The sequence below is a fragment of the Beta vulgaris genome, chromosome 3 (assembly GCF_026745355.1).
Source record: "Beta vulgaris subsp. vulgaris cultivar EL10 chromosome 3, EL10.2, whole genome shotgun sequence".
Taxonomy (NCBI): domain Eukaryota; kingdom Viridiplantae; phylum Streptophyta; class Magnoliopsida; order Caryophyllales; family Amaranthaceae; genus Beta; species Beta vulgaris.
The window spans coordinates 8,268,376-8,292,292 of record NC_079204.1 but is presented as its reverse complement, the minus strand read 5'-3'; the positions used below and the strand labels follow the sequence as shown (position 1 = coordinate 8,292,292).

At 36.1% G+C, this 23,917-nt stretch overlaps 1 protein-coding gene across 1 annotated transcript; it reads left to right on the top strand.

Annotated features, from left to right (window-relative positions):
• Nucleotides 1-6,803: 6,803 nt before the first annotated feature.
• Nucleotides 6,804-20,751, top strand: LOC104888540 (cleavage and polyadenylation specificity factor subunit 2). Its single transcript, XM_010673559.4, has 18 exons — nucleotides 6,804-7,042; nucleotides 8,075-8,243; nucleotides 12,695-12,791; nucleotides 13,158-13,284; nucleotides 13,367-13,482; nucleotides 13,933-14,027; nucleotides 14,107-14,258; nucleotides 14,541-14,598; nucleotides 14,677-14,784; nucleotides 15,212-15,461; nucleotides 15,959-16,140; nucleotides 17,959-18,051; nucleotides 18,736-18,834; nucleotides 19,022-19,153; nucleotides 19,249-19,293; nucleotides 19,628-19,795; nucleotides 19,897-19,971; nucleotides 20,072-20,751. The coding sequence occupies exons 1-18, from the start codon at nucleotides 6,894-6,896 to the stop codon at nucleotides 20,171-20,173; spliced, it is 2,217 nt and encodes a 738-aa protein (XP_010671861.1). The 5' UTR covers nucleotides 6,804-6,893; the 3' UTR covers nucleotides 20,174-20,751.
• Nucleotides 20,752-23,917: the final 3,166 nt, after the last annotated feature.

The following is a 23,917-nucleotide window of genomic DNA, read 5'->3' as shown; positions in this document are numbered from 1 at the left end:
TTTTAAAATTTTTGATCAATTATTTCATTACATTAGGAATTCTTAATCAAATATGGTCTACCTAGCCAAATTTATATTAGTACTTGTCTTATATACACGCGATGCATATCAAAACATGTTGAAAATTAAATTAATTACTAACTATATCTAATAAATTAGAGATTAAAATTTTTAATCAAATTCTCCCACTAAATTAGGAATTTTGTAAATTTTTTCAAATTTAGATGAGAGGAAAGTAATGACGGTATTGTAAATTCTCACAGTTTTTTTTGCCATTCAAATATTTATATTTTTCTAATTAATTTATAGTTACATCCTTTTTATTTTATTTTTTTTACTTTTTCGTGTGTCAACCAGTCAACCCTGTTTTCATATAATTTAGATGAGAGGGAAGTAATGACAATAAATTCTCACTTCTTGTTTTTGTGTCTTTTCATCTTTTTATTCTTTTAGTTAATTTGTAGTTACATCCTTTTTATTTTTTTATTTTTTTTTTCTTTTTCTATTTTTTTGTTTCTCAACCTTGTTTCCATATATAGCTAGTATTTCGGCGTGGGCGTTGTCTCGGATTGGTATGTGTTTCCGAACTTGATATGCATTTTTTTCCATATCCGTTAAAATATATTAAGGAAAACTCAACATGTAAAAGGTACAAATATAATAATGTCGACACTTAAAGCATGATTAAAAGTTGAGTGAAATGGTAATTGTGTCATGTATATTATCAAGAGACCATGGGTTCAAATCTTGTTGCAAGCTAATTTATTTTTGTTAATTGACATGACTTATGTACACATTGGACAATTTTAGTGGAGTAACAGAGGTGCCACATGGGGTGTATATATTGTCCCGCACGCCTTTTAATATATTTGTATAGATAAAGATAACCAACAACCAATAACATTTCGATATAAGTAAATTAATTAATTATTTTTTACTCCCGCTGTAATTTTTTATCTTTCTCATTTAGAATTTTGACACTATTCACAATTAGAGAGAATCTTTTAGATTTTTCTCAGGCCTTGTTTTGTTGTAGATAGGAAGTCATACTTCCTAGAAAGTTATTTTCCATGTATTTGATATTCTTAGGAAGTGTAAAATTGTGTTTGGTTGATAATGGGAAGTAGAACTTCCTATGGGAAGCTCTACTTACCTAGGGGGACCTAGGTAAGTAACTTCCTAAGAAGTGTAAATTCCCATGGTTTTGCCAACCAAACAACTTCATATTATCATATACTTCTACTTCTCAGAAATTTGCACTTTCCATGATTTGTTTTGTCAACCAAATAAGGCCTCAATATATAAGAAAAAATATAGTCATGTGGGGTCTTGTTTGATTCATCTCAATGAGTACTTTATTAATATTCAATTATTATAATGTTTACTAATATGTAATGAAAGATATTTAATGGATAATAAGTGCATTGGCAAACATGCCAAGTCAAAGTAGGAAAGATAAAAAAAATACAGAGGGAGTACTTAAATTCGTGTTGATTATAGTTAAGAATTAAAGATTTTTTTGTTTTATTAATGGCCACCATCTATCTCTATTCTATATGGGAAGAGGGGTAGGACACCAAAATATTAGAAACCCCATTTTACCCTCATAACATCTCTATTATAACTACTTCCTTTAATGAAAAAATAAAAAAGAAAACTACCTAATTAATTTAAAAAATAAAAAAATATTACAAAAAGAAAACCATCAAGAATTCAAATATTCCTACTTTATTAGAAATAATTAATAATTAATTTAATTTTTTTCATCTCCTAAAAAAATAATTTTGTACGTATGTTCGCACGCATCGCGTGCATATAAAAACTAGTATTATATAAGATAACAATGGAGAACACCAAAAAATAAAAATAAAAAAGTTAAAAGAGAAAGGTAACTGCCAACAATATTTTCATAAAAAAACAAATAAAAATTCTTAATTTATTTCTAACTCTTAAAAGCTAATTGCACTACAACATCTTCTTCCTCGTCATTACACTCTCTTCTTCATCATTTGCAAACAAAAAAAGCACAACATTAACAACTACATTTTCCCTTTTCAATTATTGTTGAAAATTATTACTAAAAGTAATTAAAGAATATATGATTTCGCACGCATAATATGCATAAAAAAGGCTTATAATCTTTTAATTTAAGCCACTCATTTTGAAAATTTAATCCTCACAGTTTGGTTTGTGACTAGTATTATTAACTTGAAAATGGTTTTTCTTCACCACAAGAAAAAGAAACTGAAAAAAATCCGTCATAGTGGCATCTTAATGGCAAACACAAAGACAATGGCTCTGTTTGGGGAAGTATATAATTATCTTAAATGATAAGGTGCTAACATATTTTAGGGGCAAAAATGATTAGTGGTGTTTTGGGAGTACCTAAAATAAAATTTCAGGTGGTTAAAATGACTTAAATGATAAGTTGAAAATTTTTACCTTTTCAAAATCAGGTGATCGAGATTTTGAAAATTATTTTTCAAAATTTTAATAGCAACTAATTTTGCCAAAATAATTTTTCAACTTAAGTAACTAATTTTGCCAAACAGTTGAACCAATCAGCTACCTTATCAAGTTTCAATTTTATCTTATCAGTTTCAGTTAACTTGTCAGTTTTAGTTTATTGTCAGCTAGTATTGCCAAATAGAGCCAATGACAGTTAAACTCTAATTAGTCTTGTTCAATTTTAACTTATTGCAATTAGTGAAGATAATTTTAAAATTAATGTTTTAGATTTATTACATATGACTACGATTTTATTGTAACTTCCATTTTTTGAAAGATCCTGACTTTCGTGCTTTGGTGGTTTTTCGAGATCCTTTAAATGACATATGTTGTGTTGAAGGGATATTTAATGTTCCTATCGATTGCGCTATTGAAAACCTTCTATTATTTTTATAGCTTATAAAAGTGGGTGTAAAAAAGTAACTAAAATAACCACGTTCGTCCAAAATAGTTTGAAATTTTTTCTTTTTTGTTTGTCCTAAATTAGTGTGAACACTTCTATTTTCACATACTCCCACTTTTACTATATTAATTTTCTTACACTCATTTAGCACACACTTTATCTCTATCAACAAAATATTGAACTTTCTCTTGTGTTCAATAAAAAAATGCCATTGATCCCTAGCACATCTTTTTTGTTAATTAAATTACATTTGATAATCATATTACAAGTTATCATCTTACGCTACATGTTTCAACAAGTGTTTAGGAGGGAATAACAAATTAAAAGACATTTGTAATCTAGATTTTTCAAAACTTACGGGTTTGGCTTCGCATATAACTTCATGGTCTATGTATTAATCTCACTGGATCCGCCACAAACCTTGACTCATCACATCCCTAAAGCCTAATTCAGTGGCTTGTCAAAGGCTTGTTCCAACCCAACCTTAACTTTACTCAAGGAAGAAACAAGCCACAAATCAAAAAGATTAGGCTCGATTCCACATGAAATCCCATCCAACAAGTTCATGAACACTCAACTAACTTGCCCTGTCGAACTTTACACTACAATCCTATGAAAATATTATCTTCTACTTTATCGCTTTTTAATACTCACAACGTTAAAATGTGCATAAAAAACAAGGAAACGAGAGAGATAAGGAGTGACAAAAAGAACCCTCATGTGCTAGTAGATTAAAGAGCAAACATTATGCAAAACATTCCCACATCATAAGTAATAAACAACTTCCTAAAATAAAAAACTTCGGGATGTCAAAAAGAAACCTTTTAGAAGTTCAGTTTTGCGGAAAAAAAAAAACTTATAAAGCATTCTTTACGAAAACAAACCAAAAAGTAAATTACTTTTGCAAGATGAAACCTAATCTCATTTTCCGGTGTTAACCATGTACTTTTCAACGTTGACCACTTCTATTTCTCTTCTTCCTCCATAATCACCACTTAGCCACCACTAACAACACTTGCCACCAGCCCCCCCACCCCCGCAACCCCACTTCACCCCAGCCCCCCACCACTTGCAGCCCACCCCCTCCAGCAGCTCCCAACCCTTCCCTCCACCCCTCATGCCGCAACCCCCCCACCCCCGTACGCGGTTGCCCCACACGGCCACACCTTACCCTCCACCCCCTTCGCCCCTACCCTCTTTCCTCTTCCTTCTTCCCTCCATCACCCATCCCCACTCTCCTCTCCCTTCGCCCATCCCTCCACCGCTGCGCCACTCAGAACCCCCCCTCCGCAGCTCCCCCTCCCACCCAGCCAAGGTCGAAAAATGTAACACCCCCAAATTACTCGCTTTTAAATAAATTATTTAGTAAATAATATTTGAGTAATCTAGGAGTATTACCGCCACGTGACTAACACGCTTTCGGCAACCAACTACTAACTAACAAAATAACTTGCAGCGGAAGACTTTTAACAAAAAATAATAATACTTCTTTATTAATAAAAGTAAATATTGTCTCAAAACTCAATATAAATAAAAACCCTAATCTAGGTGAAGATCCCTTCCTAGTATGCTCCCATGCACATCCAAAATTCACCTGCAAAACTGCTTACCAAAAAGGTAAACAGGGCAAAGTCAAATAGGAAAAAGGAAATACGCATCAGTATAAGACTGAGTATGAAATGTACTAGATAAGTAACACATATGTTAGTTCATAACAATTTTTCATTTTGAAAACTCCATCACCAATAATTCAAGAATAACTCTTTAAGAATAAACTATTCTCAAACACTTAATAATACTTCAAGAACAACATTTTAAGAACAAACTCTTTCCAAACACTTGAATAATAATTCAAGAATAAACTTTTAAGAACAAACTCTTTCCAAACACTTTAATAATAATTCAAGAATAACCTTTTAAGAGAAAACTTTTTCCAAACAACTTGGATTAAAAATAATCCTGAAAACAATTCCTCTTCTTATCTCCCCTTCTATTTTGCTAAGTGTGCACACCCCCAAGCTAGTCATCCCATCACGAGCTATATCAAGGGGTAACTATAATTGCCAACAAGTGGACTTTGAATCTCTTGATATTAATCAAGCGGAAATAATAAAAATATGACTTGTAAGTCATGAATAAACCTCCTTTCCTCATAAACAACTTTTTGAACATTCAAAGTTCATAAAAAAAATCAACCTTTCCTTGTAAAAATAATTTAATTTTCCAAAAAGGATAACAAAACTTCTATATAAAATGATTGATAAAATCATTCCTTCTTTTCACTTCAAGAGTGAATAATAAAATATTTAACCATTTCAAACCAAATTTCTAAACCAATCCAACCATTAAATCAATAAACAACTTTATCATAAAACATATTTCAAAAGATCTAGCTACATAACGTACCTTGATCTTGCACAAAAGTATACTAGTATCTTACTTATTCTTATACTTGAGCTTTCTCATAACCAACCAATAAGCAATTTACCACATGAACTTAATCATGAATTTAAACATGAATGACCTATCATGAGCATAATATTTTTGAGTAAGAAATATGAAAATATTTTTCTTAAACCAAAGAAAATTGAAACTTGAATAAGAAATATAAAACTAGAATAGATAGGAAGAGAAAGAAGAACTTTGAAGTAAGAGAAATGGATTCTTCAAAGTTTTGTGTGGAAAAGATGGCTTAAGGTATGGGGTATTTATAGGAGTAGAAAAGGTAGTCTTAATTTCAAAAATTAAATAGTTTGTAACCTTCACCATAAATTAGGAGATTAAACAAGATTTTAACTCCAACATAAATTTGGAAGTTATAGGAAAACAAAACTCCCTCCAATCCCCATAAATCCCGTAGGAATATATGGCCCAAAATTATTTTTTTTGGGGTTTTCAGAAATTTTTTGACTAGGATTTAATACCAAAAGCTTGACAAATCCAATTTTGGCGCCGGAATCCCGCCAAAATAATTAAAAATCACTGAAAATACCCTTTGCTTTAAATATTTATTTTAGAAAATAAATATAAAATAAATATTTAATTATGTAAATAAATACTAAAAAATATGGGGTATTACAAAAAATTACAGAGGCAGCCACGTATGGGGGTGGGGGACTGCCACCTAAGGGGTTGTAGGAAGAGGTTAGGGGTTGCTGGTAGGGGTGGGGTGGGTTGCGAGTGGTGGGGGTGAAGTGGGGTTGCAGGGGTGGGTGGGGGCTAGTGGCAGGTATTGGTAGTGGTGGCTAGGTGGTGATTATGGAGGAAAAAGGGAAGTAGAAGTGGTCAAAACTGGAAAGTCCATGGTCAACACCAGAAAATGAGATTAAGTTTTATCTTGCAAAAATAATTTATTTTTTGGTTTTTTGACCAAATACCCCCGACAAGTTTAAAAATTCATCATTAGAGCTAGGGTAAGGGGAAGGGTTTAGGGATTGGATTAGAGTAAGATTTAGGGTTAGGGTTAGGGTAAGAGTTAGATTAGAATTAGGGTTAAGGCTTAATGATGGCAAAATCGTAAATAAAGCTAACGGTGAGTTGACGACAGTTAGGAAAAAGGTATATGGTGCACAGTTTCCGAAATTCATGGGTATATGGTGCAGTTTTTAAACATTAAAGACATATGGTGAATTTTAAAATTTGTCAAGGGTATTTGGTGAAAAAACCCTTTACTTTTTGGTTTATTTTTGCAAAGAATACTCTGAACTTTTAAAATGTTTTTTTTGGCAAAATTGCCAATAGATTATCTTAGGCTCTTAGCTATGCCGAGCCCTGACCGAACCCAACACTAACCCGCATCGGGATGACGAACCTTGACGGCTTGACCCCGAACCGCACTACCCTGACCCAGACCAATAAAACGACGTTCGTAGTAGTTGACTAGTTGTCTTGCTAAAACCCTCTTACGAAAGTAAAAAGAACTTTCAAATCGTCCCCTGCATTCTCCCTCAGACCTTAGTAGAGCACAGAAAGAGAGAGAAAAATGGGAACATCGGTACAAGTAACTCCACTGTGTGGCGTATACAATGAAAACCCACTTTCTTACCTTGTTTCCATTGATGGCTTCAATTTTCTCATTGATTGCGGTTGGAATGACCATTTTGACCCTTCCCTCCTTCAACCCCTCTCCAGGTTTCCTTCACCCTTACACTTTTCTTTCTTAATTCTTCTGTTGTGTTTTTATGTATCTTAGCGCTTAATTCTTCCTTTTGCTTGTTTCATTATTCTGCAAGTTTAGGTGAAATGCAATGTGAAATTTATGTTTTTGTTTCAGTTAGGACAAATGTATCAGAATTTGTTTTTGTTGCATTAGGTATTTCATATTAGTGCATCTTTGTCTTTGCTAAGAGGTAAGAAATTGGCCGAATCGAGAGCCGCCGAGGAACTGACAGGACGTGCTTGTTGCTTTGTTATATTGTTGTCAATCATACTTGGTTGTTGTAAATTAAGAACTAGAGGAGCTCTTTTTTAACTTTGCTGCAAAGATAAGCCAGATTTTTAAGTTGCATTGCCTTAATCTTGTCCAATTTGTGTGTTTAACTATGTAGTAGATGAAGCCTTTTCAGATTATAATTATCCTGTTACCACAAACATTCATTTCTATTTACTTAATTCATTTTAAGTAATTGTGGATTTGTAATGGATCTTAGATTTTCTTTTATGCATTCGTGCGTAATGCTCTGATCGTTGGCAATTTCTATTTCTTCTGATTGAGTAATTGGGGAATTTAGAAGAGGCACTAGCCTTAAAGTATCTTCTGTTTATGCATTATGTTCACTCTAGTTTCTCCCAGTTAGAAGTGTTTTCTTGTTCGGATATTTTGTTATATGCTTTCTTGGTTTACTAAATTTGGCCTGTAATGTCACAATTCTGATAAAGAGAATTCATCTTTTTACTTATTTAGTGAAAGTGCAAATTTTTTCTTCCTTTGAGCTGCTTGATGTTTATGAATGATAATGGTTATTGTGTATGCCTTTCTTGATTTGCTATTTCATTTTTCCTTTTTTCCAGCCGTATCACTTCCCTTTTGTAGGGTGTGGGAAGGGAGAGAATCTGGTTAGTCAAGACTTAGATCTTGATGGATACTCATAATTAGTTTCATCCTTTTATCCTGGTTACAAATCTTTTATGCAATACAATTTTTAACTGTTATGTGATATGCAGGATAGCTTCTACCGTTGATGCTGTTCTCCTGTCGTATCCTGATACCCTGCATCTTGGCGCTTTGCCATATGCAATGAAGCAGTTTGGGCTCTCTGCACCAGTTTATGCGACAGAGCCAGTCTACAGATTAGGGCTTTTGACTATGTATGATCACTATCTTTCAAGAAAGGTGAAATTCCATCGTTGGTTTTTTTTATTCCTGGTCAAGTTAGCACATTGAGACATTTCTGCTCTTCTCTCTTTTACTTTCTCTTGTTTGCACTATTTATTTGATCGTGGCGGATCAGGTTAGAAACTATGGAGAAAAGTTGCTCCCCTTTTTGATAAAGTTTCAGTGTTCGTTTCTCATATATTCCCTCCATTGTAAAATGTATCCACTATAGGGTTTGGCTCGATTTTAAGATGTTTCAGTAATGTTATAAGATCTTAAATTGTTATTAGGCACTGGGTAGAGAGAGAGGAAAGAAGTAAGAGAAACCGGAGGGAGTGAAAGACAAAAGGGGCTCATGTGATAGGGACTAGGGAGAGAGTGTTTTATAACTCAAAAGCCAAAAGGTGAAAAACAAATTGCGACATCTCTTTAAGGGAAAAGTAAAAAATTGTGGGGTGGAGGGAATATATCATATTTGCAAACAAAGTTATTAAAATCGCGATGCAAATCTTAAAATCTTACGATTTTACAGTTCAAAATATGGTAGACGATTCGATTTGCGATTCTAGACGATTCTATACATTTCTGTTAACTACCGAAAACCTCGCAAGTTTAAATCATGCTAACAAAGAAAATAAGAGATATATATTGTTAGTTATTGCCAATATAGTGGGTAAACAACTATTTTTTCCAATTTTTAGGTCTTTTAACTTATAATTTTAGCATATTCAATGAAGATTGAGTGCAATATCTTGATTATACATGTTTGTAGAATCTTACGATTCTACGATTCGATTTTACAATTCGATTCTAAAGGTTGTTTTCGATTCAAACTAGAATCTCGATTTTAACAACATTGTTTGCAAATAAATGTAATCTTATCTTGGTTGGAATCATATACATGGTTCTTTTGACTCAAGTGCACACTAGCTGTTTTTTTGGTGTATCTTAGAAATCTTGATATTGTTCATTTTAATATACTTTCTCCATCCCTAAATCTTTGCTTCACTTCCTTTTTACTTCCTCCAAATTTTTTATTTCATTCTAATTTTGGTAAAATGTTCTTTTTACCGCTCTCTATGTTTAGGCCCACGCTCAACCGCCCACAATTTTCTATGTGTACTGTCTAACCCTCAAATTACGTGTAAAAAAGCAAAATGGAGCAAAGATTTAAGGACAGAGAAAGAAAGAGGTGCAAATAGTTGGATGACCAAAGTCCAAAAGTGCTGCACTGCTGCTTCACTGCTAGATGAAAGGAGACGTCCATTTTTGTCAATGATGGCACATGTGGTCATTGTTATGTTAATATCTTTCATTTGGGGGATTAGATGGGGGCTGGGGCTACTTTGGATTTTAGAATGGGTATCATCCTAGGAGAGACTTTCACACTTGCTGTTGCTATGACATTCAACTGAGGGGTGGGTTAATGCATGATGGAGGCCTAAAATTTAATACTTCACAATTCAATGAAGTCGATAGCATGAGCAACAATTTGGCTTATCTTATTGATGAATTACACCCCAAGTATGATATATCAAGGTCAAACCCTAGTGTAAACCTTCTCTCATGAAATACATTTTCATGTTGTTCAACTAGCAATGATCAGGCTGATCACTTGGTTGACCTGGACTTTTGTGGTTGTCTGGAGTTTCTATATGAGGAAGTTCTTGATATAGATGTTTTTGGAAAAATATATTTTGAAGGGTTTTCTACAATTTTATGGGAATCAAGTGGGGTATTATTTGACTTATACCTTACAACCATTTCATACTACAAGGTCCTTTTGGACTAGTTGAAATGTGTGCAAGATCCATTGTGAGATACCCGCATGAGTATGTAGGATGTCATGTTAGTGGCATATGGTATTTATGACATAAGAATTTGAGGGCATCTAAGATAGATAAAAGAACCTATTTAGAGTTTATTGAAACTTGTTTGAGGCTAGATGCGAGATAGAAATGGTGGAAGGGGGGTTACCCTTATGGATCTTTTCAATTTATATATGTAAGCTTGGTGCTTCTAGATGTTTAGCTGTGTTTTAGTCTGGTTTCTTTACTCTTTTTTTTTTTTTGGGGGGGGGGGGGGGAGAAGGGTCGCTGGTGGTTTTGGGTTCTTAAAAGATCTTCTGTGACAGAAGCAGCAGCACAAGAATAAAACCAGGTAAGAACAGTAAACAAGGGGAAACTGAGAGAGAATGGAAAAATTGTATTATATAATGACTGAATATAGAGGAAAGCTTTCGAGTGGCTTCCAAACTCCTACTACAATACTGTAAAGATCAATTTTCTGAATGAAATCTTTATTCTCTCTACTGGCTATATATAATCTAAAGTTGAACTATTTCTTTGACTACAATATTCCTATCTCTTCATTGTTCTGCTACCCACATTCCTGGTGCTGTGCTGTCATCTGTTGTGTTGTCATCACCAGTCTCAAATAACAGAATTTGTCATCATTCTCTGTATTAATGACTAGGTTGTGTTGCCCAAATTGCCCTTGTGCCTGCACCTACATAGGTGAACCTCAGTGGAGGTTTTGTGGCGCCAATTGAGTCTGTTACATCTTCCTAGTGGGAAAGCATGTTAAAACTTGATATATCAGGACAAATTTAGACGAAGCAAAATTTCTAGAAATCTAGAGAAGCTTTCACATGGCGGAACACCTCCTGTTTGTGTTCATGGAATTTGCATCTCCAATTCACGGGTTCTGCACCTTTTCTTATTTTGGTATAATACAAGAAGGGAGCAGCCTTTCAGTTGTGTTTCCATAAGTAAGCAATTGGCTATGCATGTCGGCCCTTAGTTACATTGACTCTTCAATTCACTTCAAGTACCTGTGTCGGATCCTTGACACTCGAACGTGGACACGGACACTTGGACACTTCATTTTGGCCAAAATCATTGAAATTTTTCATAAAATAGCGGAGTCAGACACTTGGACACGTACCCGTGTCAGACATGGGTATACGAGTCCAGGTAACATATCCATCTTTAAATTTCCTATCGAGGAAGGGGTTCAATGTAAAATTCCAAAAAAAAATCAATTTATATGTTTTACCCTAAATCGAAGATTTTTGTGAAGAGCTCTCTACATATTCTTTGTGTAGTTGCTTTTACTATTACTCAGGTTTTATCTTTTTCACTTTTTTCCCCTTCTATTATTTTTTTGACCCTTGTATGAGGTTTTTTTAGTTTGACTTGTAAATCGAATTTAGGTGTCCCTTATTTGAACTTGTTAGGCCTATCTAAACTAATTTTCTTTATCTAATTTATTTTTCTTTATCCACTCTTACTTCCGGAAAGTGAAACGAACAAGACGTTAATCTTCCACATGTATAAATGTGTAGAATCAAATGCGGAAATATATCTACTAAACAGTTTAGAGATCGATGAGAGGTTGCTAAATTGTATAACAAGTACAGCTAATGAGCCATTCTCTTAATCTCTTTAAATGTATGTGTCTTAAGTAAGGAAGGAGCTGCCACTGGGAGTCACCTGTTCCTATACCGTGAACTGTGAAGTTACTGCTTTTGCATGATATAGTTCGTTTGATATTAGTGGGAGAGATGGACCTGTCCAGTGACTATGAGGAGAATTATATTAGTGGATGAACTAGTTTTTCTTCATTTACTTCTGTGTTACTCGTGGGCGAGTTCTGCTTGTCCCCTAGGGAACTCTTTAATACATGGATAAATAGATCATTTTGCTGCTTCACATGCGTAGCTTTACTTTGGGTAGCTGTTAGCAATTTGCTTCTGTACTCTTTAATGCAATTTTATTCTTTTTAGACAGTAATATGGATGAAGGTGAACACTTTAGGTGCAGAGCACAAGAAGTCTGCTAAGTTAAACCCTATAAATCTCCATTTAGCTCTTTTGAAGAATGGGACCTGAAGCCAAAGAGGCTCCATGTTTTGGTATAAAACCAGGGCAAGTCATTATAGAATTTGCTGTTTCCTGACCCGTCAAATTTCTATCTTTTATTGATCAACGGGAAGTGGAACTAATTGAGCTTTGGGGCACCTCTATTAAGAGTTTCGAAAGTTTTGGGGAAAACCTGCTTTTTTTGCTCGACTGAATGCTGGGACGATTTTACCCCTCCTGTTGATGTTAGTAGTTTCCTTACTAATAAATGTCATGTAGTGCTAGAACCAGAAGTTTGTAACTAATGCGTTATGATTCAGAGCCTCTGACAGCAGGTGTCTGTCTTTGTCTATGCTTGCGTATCAGAGGAGAAAATAAAAATCCACTTGGCGGTATTGTCTTCATTGTCCATAATAAGCACTAGGCAGTATGATCATGATGAAAGAAAGAGTGAAGGAAGAGAATGAAAATGTCTTAGATTTTTTCTTGTTGAAAATGTGTAATATCAAATTCACATGCCAGATGCTATGATGTCTGCATTCTAGTTTTTGCAATCTGTATCTACCTTTACAATGTGATTTTGCTAATTCTGTGTATCTGTCTGCAGCAAGTGTCAGAGTTTGATTTGTTTACACTGGATGACATTGATGCGGCTTTCCAAAATGTGAATCGACTGACTTACTCTCAGAACTATCATCTATCTGGTTAGTATCATTTCGTTCCATCTTTTTACATCATGGAGGAGATTAATTCTTGATAATGAGCAAGAGAAGTATGTCTATACTAGACTACTTGGGAAGGATGAGAATTTTATTTTGGCTATTGAACCTGATTGACCTCTCTCTTCTTCTTTTTCTCACCATTATAAACCTCTCTAGCTTTTGCTTTAGTATCAGCTGTAAAATTCTTCTTTACCTGCTAATGTTGATGGGTGCAAACTGTCTAGTAATATAGGAATAATGATCTAGAATGAGCTGGAAATGATGTATCAGATTTTCTAAGTTATAGTCTCGTACTGCTCGTTGATTTTGCTTTTGATAATATTCTTCTAACCTAACATTTCATTTTAGACAAAGGTGAAGGAATTGTTATCGCACCACATGTGTCTGGGCATCTACTTGGAGGTACTGTGTGGAAGATAACCAAGGATGGTGAGGATGTTATTTATGCAGTAGACTTCAATCATCGCAAGGAAAGGTTGGTTCATCTTATTCTTTTTACTTGTGTGGTTATATAATTATATATATTATGGCTTTTGACTTTTGCAACTGTTTATCAGGCATTTAAATGGAACAGTTCTTGAATCATTTGTACGCCCTGCTGTGCTAATAACAGATGCTTACAATGCATTGAATACTCAACCTCCAAGACGCCAAAGGGATCACGAATTCTTAGGTCCTTTTCTTTCTTTCATTCTTGCTCTCTCCTTTTCTCTATACATGTATGGTATATGTGATGTTCGTATATGTATGCACATGCTTATGGGTATTGCATGTATATACAAAAACAATAATACATACAATGTTCTGCAAGGCTAATGTATCAAATTGCAAAGCATTCGTGGAATGATTTTAGTAAGGATCAGCAAATGTTTACTTGTATACATCTTGCTGTGTACTCATTCTTTTTCATTTATAAGTTGCAAACTTCAAGTAAAGGAAAGAAGAGTCAATTTTTGGCATTAGTGTGTCCTCTCACATTCGCTTTCTGCCTTCTCTGCGTGCTGTTGGATTTCCTTGACATGAACAATTTTATACGTCCTCTCATGCATACAAACAAAATATAGATACTAATATGGCGTATAGTGGACACATGTTTTTACTTCTTCCCTCTTTTCTTATGTAGATGCTATAACGAGAACACTCAGAGGTGACGGGAAGGTCTTGCTTCCGGTCGATACAGCAGGACGAGTACTGGAACTTATTTTAATACTGGAACAGGTATGTCCAACCGTCGTAGTCTTTTTCTTTCTGGATTGTTGTTGATTAATTGATGTTATTATCGCATTCGAAACTGCAGCATTGGGCCCAGCATCACTTGACTTATCCAATCTTCTTTCTCACGTATGTTTCCTCGAGTACAATAGACTATGTGAAAAGTTTCTTGGAGTGGATGAATGATTCTATAGCGAAGTCCTTTGAACACACTCGTGATAATGCTTTTCTTCTGAGGTAAATGGTTCTATGTGTCACAATTATGTTCCATGCTACTCGATCTCTAGTTCCTTATTTTTTTAAGATGTAGCAAATGTAGCGTAACACACTTAAATCACTTATATTGGATAGGCTATTTTTTTTCTCCATTATTTTTTCTTTCCTGTGCTGTCTTTCTTCTTTCGTTTGCTATCTTTTTTCTTCTTCTAAAAAAAAATCGATTCCTTAGCTTGCTTGTGTTAAAAGAAATTATTTATGCATGGATAATCACTTACTAGGCATTTCTACAAACACTTGAAGGCATGTCTCGCTTTTGATCAATAAGAGTGAACTGGAGAAAGTTCCTGAAGGTCCAAAGGTAGATTATCTAAACTAAATTCATGTATCTCATTGCACTTCTGTACTTTATGTCTTATACTTTTAAGCTATTGTGCAGATTGTTCTAGCTTCCATGGCCAGTCTTGAAGCAGGTTTCTCTCATGACATATTTGCTGAGTGGGCAACTGATCCCAAGAATCTTGTCCTTTTCACAGAAAGAGGACAGGTAATCTTTTATCTTGTCTGATCTCTTACTCTGTTAAACCCTGTCATGGACAAAAAGAAATACGTTACTGAAGTTGCTGGAAAATATTTGCTTAGTGTGTAAATCTATAATCAACAGATGCCCTTATGTTTTTATTCTTATTTTTTATTTTTTGGAAATTTGCAAGCTCCTGTTTGAGCTCTTCTGTCAACCTTCTTGTGACTTGAGTGATAATAAATACAATTAAATTGCTTACTGAGTTATATGCTTTTCATGAATGTCCTCAGAAATCAAAACCATATGATCTAAGTATCTAACTAGTAATATTTGACTTTTTTTTTTTTTTTTCCTTTTTCCTTTCAAGATTTACTTGAGTTCTGCATTATTTCAGAGATAATAATATGTGGGGAATGTCCCTGCATGCTGAGTTGGTTATCTTGATATGTAGTTCGCCACACTAGCTCGAATGCTACAAGCAGATCCACCTCCAAAAGCTGTTAAAATCACGTTATCAAAAAGAGTGCCTTTAGTAGGAGAGGAGTTAGCAGCATATGAAGAAGAGCAGAACCGGAAAAAGGAAGAAGCTTTAAAAGCTAGTCAAATTAAAGAGGAAGAAGTTAAGATATCACATGGATCTGATCCTAATCTAGCCGACCCAATGATGATCGATTCTCGTGAAACTAGTGCTCTAGCGGATGGTATGTCGAAACTTCAAGAAGCTATGCATTGGCATCATATGTACATAAAATCTTTTCTTAAAGGATAATCTAAGATATCTCGATGATGAATCTGTGCAAAATGTTCTGTGATAATGTGGAATTTCTCTAATGCACATAAGAAGGGTCATTACCAATACAATGTTGAGAAACTGTTGGTCTTTTGTAGTCAACTACTTCAGCATCTATCTGTTTTGATGGTGTTCAAATAGCAAATTAGCGATATGTACATATTCAATGATTTGAAAAGACATGTACGTTTATCACTGAGTCCATTTCATCATTCTTTTCCTTGAAAAAAGTAGCTCTATCGGCCCACATTTGAGATAAATGTTGTTCATTCGTACTTCTGTGGTTCTGCCGGTGATTTTCTCTTTTACTGTGCATCTCTCAAAGCTTAATCGTGGGGGAGGCGGGAGAAGATCTCTCTGATTGCAAAGTCTTGGGCTAATTTGTATCTTGTTGGTAACTTGGAGCAGGTGGCACCTTTGCTGGTAGACACAAGGACGTTTTTATTGATGGATTTGTTTCATCTTCAACAAGTGTAGCCCCAATGTTTCCCTTTTTTGAAACGTCTGCCGCTTGGAGTGATTTTGGTGAAGTAATTAACCCTGACGATTATATGATCAAGGAAGAAAATATGGAGCTGACATCCTTGCAGGTAAACTTGCCTAATAGAATTATAGAAGTACCTGTAACCAGATCTATTATGTTTTATTTGATGGTTGCTGATTGTGTCATATGTTACACTCTGTATGCCTCTCTTCTTGTCTGGAATTTTCAAGGACATCGTGGCTTGCTAAATATCCTAAATAAAACTGGTTTCATATGTTGCTGGTGTATATATACTATTGTGATTTGAGACTTTTGGTGAATTGGTATTCTAGTTCATGCACACACTCAAACAGGAAAGTGTTAGTTGTTTCACAAATTAACAAATATTTTACTGAATCTTATACTTAATATAAGTACCCTTGTTCTGGATGACATATGAGAATATATCTTATCTTCACAAAGGAGTGATTGGATAGTTTCTGGGAGGGCTACAAGTTACTGCTCTGGATGGTATAGGCCTGTAGTATGGTGTATCTTGCTGGCCACCTGAGGTTTTAACTGGTCATATTAACTGTTCTGCATCTACTGCGCAATCAGTTGATTCAGTTCTTACTTGACTGTGGATTCTCTTGACAACTGTAGTGGCATGTACGTACTTCGTTCAATGTCACTTGACTCACCTTACAAGTTGAATTACTTATATTAGACACAGGTTTTTTCCTATCTAGCCCAAACTCATTCAATGTTACCTACTGCGTTAATCACCCACAAACTACAACCAAGATTCTCAAATTTATACCACCATGGCTCAGTGGTACTCTTCTGCACTAGTTCAACGGAACTGGGCAGTTGTGAACGTGTAACTGTTATGCTTATCTAAGTGTGCCGCCAGTTAGGTAACACTAAACCTAATCCCTGTTTCCTGTTCCTTACCGTCATGACTGATTGACTGGTATTTGTTGGTGCATGATTTTGGAACCTTGATATGGTTTTGCATGCTGTGCTATTTACTCAGTACAACTTAAGTTACTGCATAAGAAATGCTTGGAAGATATTTATTACATGCCTGCACGAATTGGTCCGGGTTTTTGTGGAGTTTGTAGCTCTCTCTCACTCTTGATATTAGTACATTTTACTTGAGAATTTGAATGGCACATATGTGGTTGCGACTTGCGACCAAAACCTACCTCAGGCTGCAAGGTTTTCAGCTATCATTTTTGGGTTGTTTTAAATTGTTAAAAGCTGAGAAGCTGCGAAGAAACGACCACAATCATCAGTAGATTAAATGGATATGTTAGTGGAGTTTGAGGAATTCAAAATCTAATTAGCGTTGTCTAACCTGTTGAGGTTAGTGGATAACAATGCTTAGATAACCTAAGCCGCTAACACGAGTATGATATTTAACCATGTTTAACTGATGCAAAGAAAGAAACAAAGAGAGCTGGTGACTTGATATAATTTGCTGCTTTCTTGTTTCTTTAATATGCATTGTTGGACTTGTGTCAAGCTAAGAACTTATTTCTCATTGTGGTCTTGTGTAGCATTTTCAATTATGTCGCTCAGCCAATATTCTACTTAAAAGGTTCTGAGTTTCGTAGAGCTTACAAGTTGCTGACACCCAAAATACCAATATATTCTTTTGGCAACTTTGTGCTCTGTCTGGAAGTTGGATGTTTGATGGATCTCGGTGACTAAATGGTCGATTAATGAAGGATATCTCATCCTCTTTTCTTAAAAAAAATGCTGGAATCAAACTGCAATGGCTAGATGGAAGTATATCGGACCATCATGGCCTTAAGTCTTAACCAGTCTGTCACTGTGTCTAAATTTTATTTGATTTTATCTTCATGGAAATGCTTTGTGCGACTTTTTTTCTCTTGCTGTAAATATTTCTATTGATCACGCTGCTTGTACTTTCGTGTAGGGTGGTGGAGATATCAATGGAAAACTTGATGAAGGCTCCGCTGGTTTGATGCTTGATACTACACCTTCCAAAGTTGTATCCACTGAATCCACTGTAAGTCTTGACTCTTTCTCTAATGTTCTCTCAATCTGTTCTAGCGAGTTTTCCCTGAATATGTAGTAAGATGTTCTTTTTGGTGGTGTATTACACTTCCAATTGTATCGTGGACAACACCTAACATTTGTATGTCATTGTTGCCTGGACAACACCCCCCTGTAGGAAAGGGAAAAAACCCAAAAAGAAGTAAAGTATGAAAAAGTGATGAATCTATGTCTCATTGTCTCCTTTGCTTTTGTAAGCTTTTCAATCACTGCTATAAGACTCCAAAGGTACTATTCAGGATACTTTTATCGAAATACCCAGAACAAAGGAAGTTCTCTATATCATCTTGGTTTTTGTGTCATTTGATGTAATTTCAATCTGCTTTTAGTTGATACTATTATATTATGACTCCGATCTTTTGGTGAACATGTGTGGCGTTAGGCTGTTAGAGTGGTGGTGGTACACGTTTCTTAAAGAACTGTAGAGGCAATATATTGGCCTGCTTTAGAATTGCACGGATTGCTCATTTGGTCCTTTAGCTGCTCTAGAAATGATTTTTTTTCCAACTATTTGAGTTCCTGCTGTCCTATGTCGTTTCTACAGATTAACTATCCAAGCTTGGTGCTTGATACTACTACTACACCTATGTTCTGAGAATTGTAGTTGATGTTAATGCTATCATTCTTAATGTTTCAGGTGCAAGTCAAGTGTTCACTGGTCTACATGGATTTTGAGGGGCGGTCTGATGGCCGATCAATTAAGTCAATTCTTGCTCATGTGGCTCCTTTAAAGCTTGTAAGAATGATGTTTATTACATCTTTATCCATGATTTTACTAGATAGATAAAGCTAAGATGTACATATTAGCTATGTATGTTATTAGGATGAAAGCATTTGTCTTGCATTAGAGTTACCTCCCCACCCAACCTCTGTTTCGGAAATCGAAATAGTCAACAATTACCAGGTTTTTCTTTTCCTTTAAGGTTTTGGTGCATGGATCAGCCGAGGCTACTGAGCATTTGAAGCAACATTGCTCGAAGCATGTTTGTCCACATGTTTATGCACCTCAAATTGGAGAAACAATTGATGTCACCTCTGATTTGTGTGCTTACAAGGTATAGACTGCAAGATGTATGGTAAACTAATTATATCGTTGTATGTGTTTATGTGATGGTAGGTTTACAGTATTTTACTTTTTCCCATTCTACAGGTGCAACTCTCGGAAAAATTGATGAGCAATGTCTTGTTTAAGAAGGTATGTACATGATCATCAGAGTCCATGCATAATGGATATCAAACTATGTGCGTGTGTTTGCATGTACTGCTTTTACTAGTTTGTTCATCTTCTCTATTATGGAATATCCTGATTATGGGATTAGTTTGCTGAAGTAATTTTGATCTGGTTGTCGTAATGGGAGCTGGGAAGGACATTTAGCTTATGATCGAACCACGCTTTGATATTTCTAAACTCACTGTTAATGAGTCTATATCCTTTAAAGATGTAGCCTGTAGCATAGAGTTTTCTTCTGTCTTGTTCTTCATCTTATGTGTTCTTTTGCAACTTCTATGTCCTAAACCTAATCTGACAGCTTGGAGATTACGAAATTGCTTGGGTTGATGCTGAAGTTGGTCAAACTGAAGGGGGGATGCTTTCGTTGCTCCCTCTCTCAAATGAAGCTCCAGCTCACAAGTCAGTTTTGGTTGGTGATATCAAAATGGCCGATTTCAAACAGTTTCTGGCTAGTAAAGGCATCCAGGTTCTGTTCTTTTTTGATTACCTGAAATCTCTGTAAATTTTTTTCTCGAATACTGTGACTTTGACATGGATGTCTTACCGAGATTCTCACACAATTTCCAGGCAGAATTTTCTGGAGGAGCATTGCGGTGTGGAGAGTTTGTTACCCTAAGGAAAGTTGGAGACCCTACCCAAAAGGTGAGACCTGGACCTATTTCATTGGATACCACTAGAATAACAAATGGTTAAATAAATGAACCATGTAAGCTGAAGCCTTTCATTTATTACTATGGTGTAGGGTGGTGTAGCTGGAAGTCAGCAAATTGTTATCGAAGGCCCTCTATCAGAGGAATACTACAAGATTAGGGATTATCTTTATTCTCAATTTTATTTGCTCTAGTTTGTCAATGTACTCTTTGTAGATCAAGACTCGCAATCGTTTCAAAATTTTATGCATTTTTGGCTCCGTAGTTTCTGAGTCTTGTACTCCCTCGTGAATTATTTTTTTTCCTTTTGTTAATAGTATAACCAAGTAACATGACAACTAAATCCGGATGGAGGTAATAGGTATTTTCATTTCCTTTGCTTTGGGTTGAGCAATCCTCTTCAAACTATGTGGCGATGAAGTATATCATCATGTATCAGAATAGGCTTGAACGAGGAAAACTTTAGGGGTTGTTTGGTTCGACACTAAAGAAAGGAATGGAATGAAGATATGAAAAGCAAAGGAACGATACTAGCATCCGAAGGTTGAAGGAAAGTAGCATCTGGCTTTCATATTGCAGTAATCTATTGTGCATCTTTTTTATATATGGCTTCTTTGTTTGATGCTGAAAGCTTTTGTGGTGAAGGGGATTTTAGAAAAAGGTCAACCAAAACACCCACTAAGGGAGATGGGTTTCCAATTGTAATTGTAATTTCATTTCTTGAATTCTTTCAACCAAGCACAAGTTTATGCTAAAGCATTAAGTTTTCTTTCGCTCCCACTCAAAACATAAATATGAATTCAACATTTCAGGCAGCTGATATTGAGAAATATCAAGGTACATTGCATCTAGGCCTGTTCATTGGGGCAGGTCAGGGCTGTGCCGGGTCAATGTGTTAACGGGTTGGGTTGGGTCAAGGGTGTTAATGCATCATAGGGATATATATTCATATTAAAGTTTGCTGTTTTTTTTTTAGTTTTTTTTGGGTTGTTTAGATCTCACCCTTGCAGAAGGACTATTAAACCCTTAAATGACAAATTAACCATTAAAGATCAGCTTCAAGTGACAACCCTCAAAAAAAGAATTCTTGAGTTGTAATTTGTTAATGCTTATGAGTTTATTAGAGATACCATGCAGGGCTTCAACTTTCCCCAATCCTTGATTGATCTGATTATGGATTGTATCTGTTCTCCCCACATTTCGCTCATCTGGAATGGTGAAGTAACCGAGTCCTTCTCTCCTTCTAGAGGTATTAGGCAAGGTGATCCGCTCTCCCCTTACTTGTTTGTGCTTTGTATGGAACGCCTTTCCATTCTTATAAATGATAAGCTGAAAGAGGGTAGCTGGAAGCCTATTAAAATTAGCAGAGATTTAGGTGTTTCCCACATCTTCTATGCAGATGATGTCCTGCTTTTTGGGCAGGCCTCAGTCCAAAATGGGAGGGTTATTCAGGGGGTGTTGGAAGAATTTGGGAGGATTTCAGGCTTAAGGGTCAATGTGACTAAATCTAGGGTGATTTTCCCTCCGAAAATGAATCACCAGAGAAGGCGTATTATGGCTGATTGTCTTTCCATGAAGGGGTCGACTAGTTTTGGGAAGTATCTTGGGTGTAATATTCTGCCGAATAAGCTTAGAAGGGGTGACTATGTGGGATTACTAGAGAAAGTCAAGGCCTCTATTAGAGGGTGGCAAACAAACTTTTTGAATATGGCGGGGAGGTGCACACTTGTTAAATCGGTTGTGGCGTCTTACCCTGTGTATAGTATGCAATCTACCCTGCTTCCAGTTTCGGTTTACTAAGGAGATTGAGAGGGACTGCAGAAAGTTCTTGTGGAATAAGGTGGACAAAACTCATTATTTAGCACGAGTTAATTGGGATAGGGTCTGTAGACCGATGATGACGGGAGGTCTAGGGTTTCGGAGGCTCAATAATTGGAATTTGGCCTTTATGGCTAAATTAGGGTGGCTGATTCTAAAAGAAGATGCGAAGCTTTGGGTTCAGATCTTAAAGGCTAGGTACTGGAAGAAGGGCTCTTTCTTGAATGCTAGTGCGCGAAATCACCACTCTCCGACTTGGCGGGACATAGTGAAAGGAAGGGAGGTGCTTGAAATGGGTCTGTTTAGGAGAATTGGGAATGGAAAGTCCACTTCGCTGTGGTATCACTGGTGGGTGGGTAATGGGCCTCTAATTAATGTGGTGGTGCGCAGTGTCCCTGAGTTCATGACTCATTGGTAGGGGTGAAAGTTATTCGGATAAAATCCAAAATCCAATCCAATCCAATCCGAATTAGTAATTCGGATCGGATTCAAACTGTGTTCGGATTGGATTCGGATTGAGATTTTTTGAAAAATTGGATTTTCGGATCGGATTGGATTGAGGGTAATTGGATCCAAAAATCCAATATGACCGAATAGTAATATGTCTTATATTATGTATCTGGATTGGGTTTAAGTGCTTAACTGATTTTTTATTATAAAAAAAACCTACTCCATAGCCCAATACACATAACACTTCAATCCTTCCCCTAAAACACTAACTGCACTTGATTCCTCATTTTCTAAATCTATTAGGCTGCTGTTGTGCTTAATTTATTTCATCGAAAAACTAGAGTTTCAAAAAAATCGGATTTTCGGATCGGATCCAATCTAGAGTATGAAATTTCGGATTGGATTGGATCGGATTCAAACCCTAATTGGTTTGGATTCGGATTGAAAAATTGAAATCCAAAATTTGTTCGGATCGGATTGGATTCGACCCTAATCCAAACCGCACACCGAACTTTCACCCCTACTCATTGGCAAGTGAAGGACATCATTGAGAGGGGAAGGTGGAATTTGAGGAAAATATATGGCTTACTTCCTCAAGATATTGTTAAGCAAATAAGTGAGGTCCCCCTTGCCTCCATGATTGAGTTGGAGGATGATTTTATCTGGAAACCTGAAAAAAATGGTAGCTTTAGTGTTAAATCGGCTTATTTTCTCTCGTCAAGATTGGAGGTTGACAATGAGGATAATGGGCTTTGGAAGGGGATGTGGAGAAAAAAAATTCCTTTTAAATTCAAGTTACTTCTTTGGAATGGGGTCCATAACATCTTGCCTACCGGCACGTTTTTGTCCAGCCGCATCACCAATTTCGATCCTCAATGTGTTGTGTGTGATTTCCCATATGAAAATCTGATGCATATTTTTCGGGACTGTTATGTGGCCATGAACATTTGGTCTGAAATTCTAAAACACCATACTCCAAAAAATCACAACCTTTTCTTCACATTGGATTGGATGGGGTGGCTGGAGTTTAATCTGAACCAAAATGATTGTTGGGTTTCTAAGTTCACCACTACCTTTTGGCACATCTGGTGTTCGAGAAACAAGGCTGTATTTGAGAAGGCTGTCAATCACCCTAGATTCTTGTATAATAGGGTGATGGCAGATTTCTTCACTAATATTAAATCTTTTCAGGTTACTAGTCTGAAGGAGGGTGGTGCTACGCCAGTGCTCAGATGGAAACCACCTCAAAGAGGTTTCTTGAAGCTCAATACCGATGGTGCGTGGAAGAAAGAGTGGCCTAATGCGGGGATTGGAGGTGTTATTCGTGATGCTGCGGGTAACTGGGAGTTCGGGTTTGCAAAAAAGGTGGATGCTGGATCTCCTAAGGCGGCAGAGATGATGGCCATTAGGGAAGGGCTTCAGATTGCGTGGGACTGCAACTACCGCAACCTTGAAGTGGAATGTGATGCTAGAGGAGTGGTTCAGCTCCTTTCTAAGCCCCTTGAGGCAGAGAATCATCCTTTGGGTGTGATCATCATGGATATTTGTATTCTCCTCACTAGAAATTGGAGTGTGGAGTTCCGTCATACAAAGAGGGAGGGTAACAAGATGGCGCACTTGCTTGCTGCGGAGGCGACTCATCAGAAGGACGAGAGAGTGGTGTTCATTTC

Coding starts and splice junctions, on each gene's coding strand:
- LOC104888540 (XM_010673559.4), top strand. CDS start 6,894: ATGGGAACATCGGTACAAGTAACTCCACTGTGTGGCGTATACAATGAA. Junction 14,599..14,676: donor AAGTTCCTGAAGGTCCAAAG/GTAGATTATCTA, acceptor GCTATTGTGCAG/ATTGTTCTAGCTTCCATGGC. Junction 19,154..19,248: donor CTGATTTGTGTGCTTACAAG/GTATAGACTGCA, acceptor CCCATTCTACAG/GTGCAACTCTCGGAAAAATT.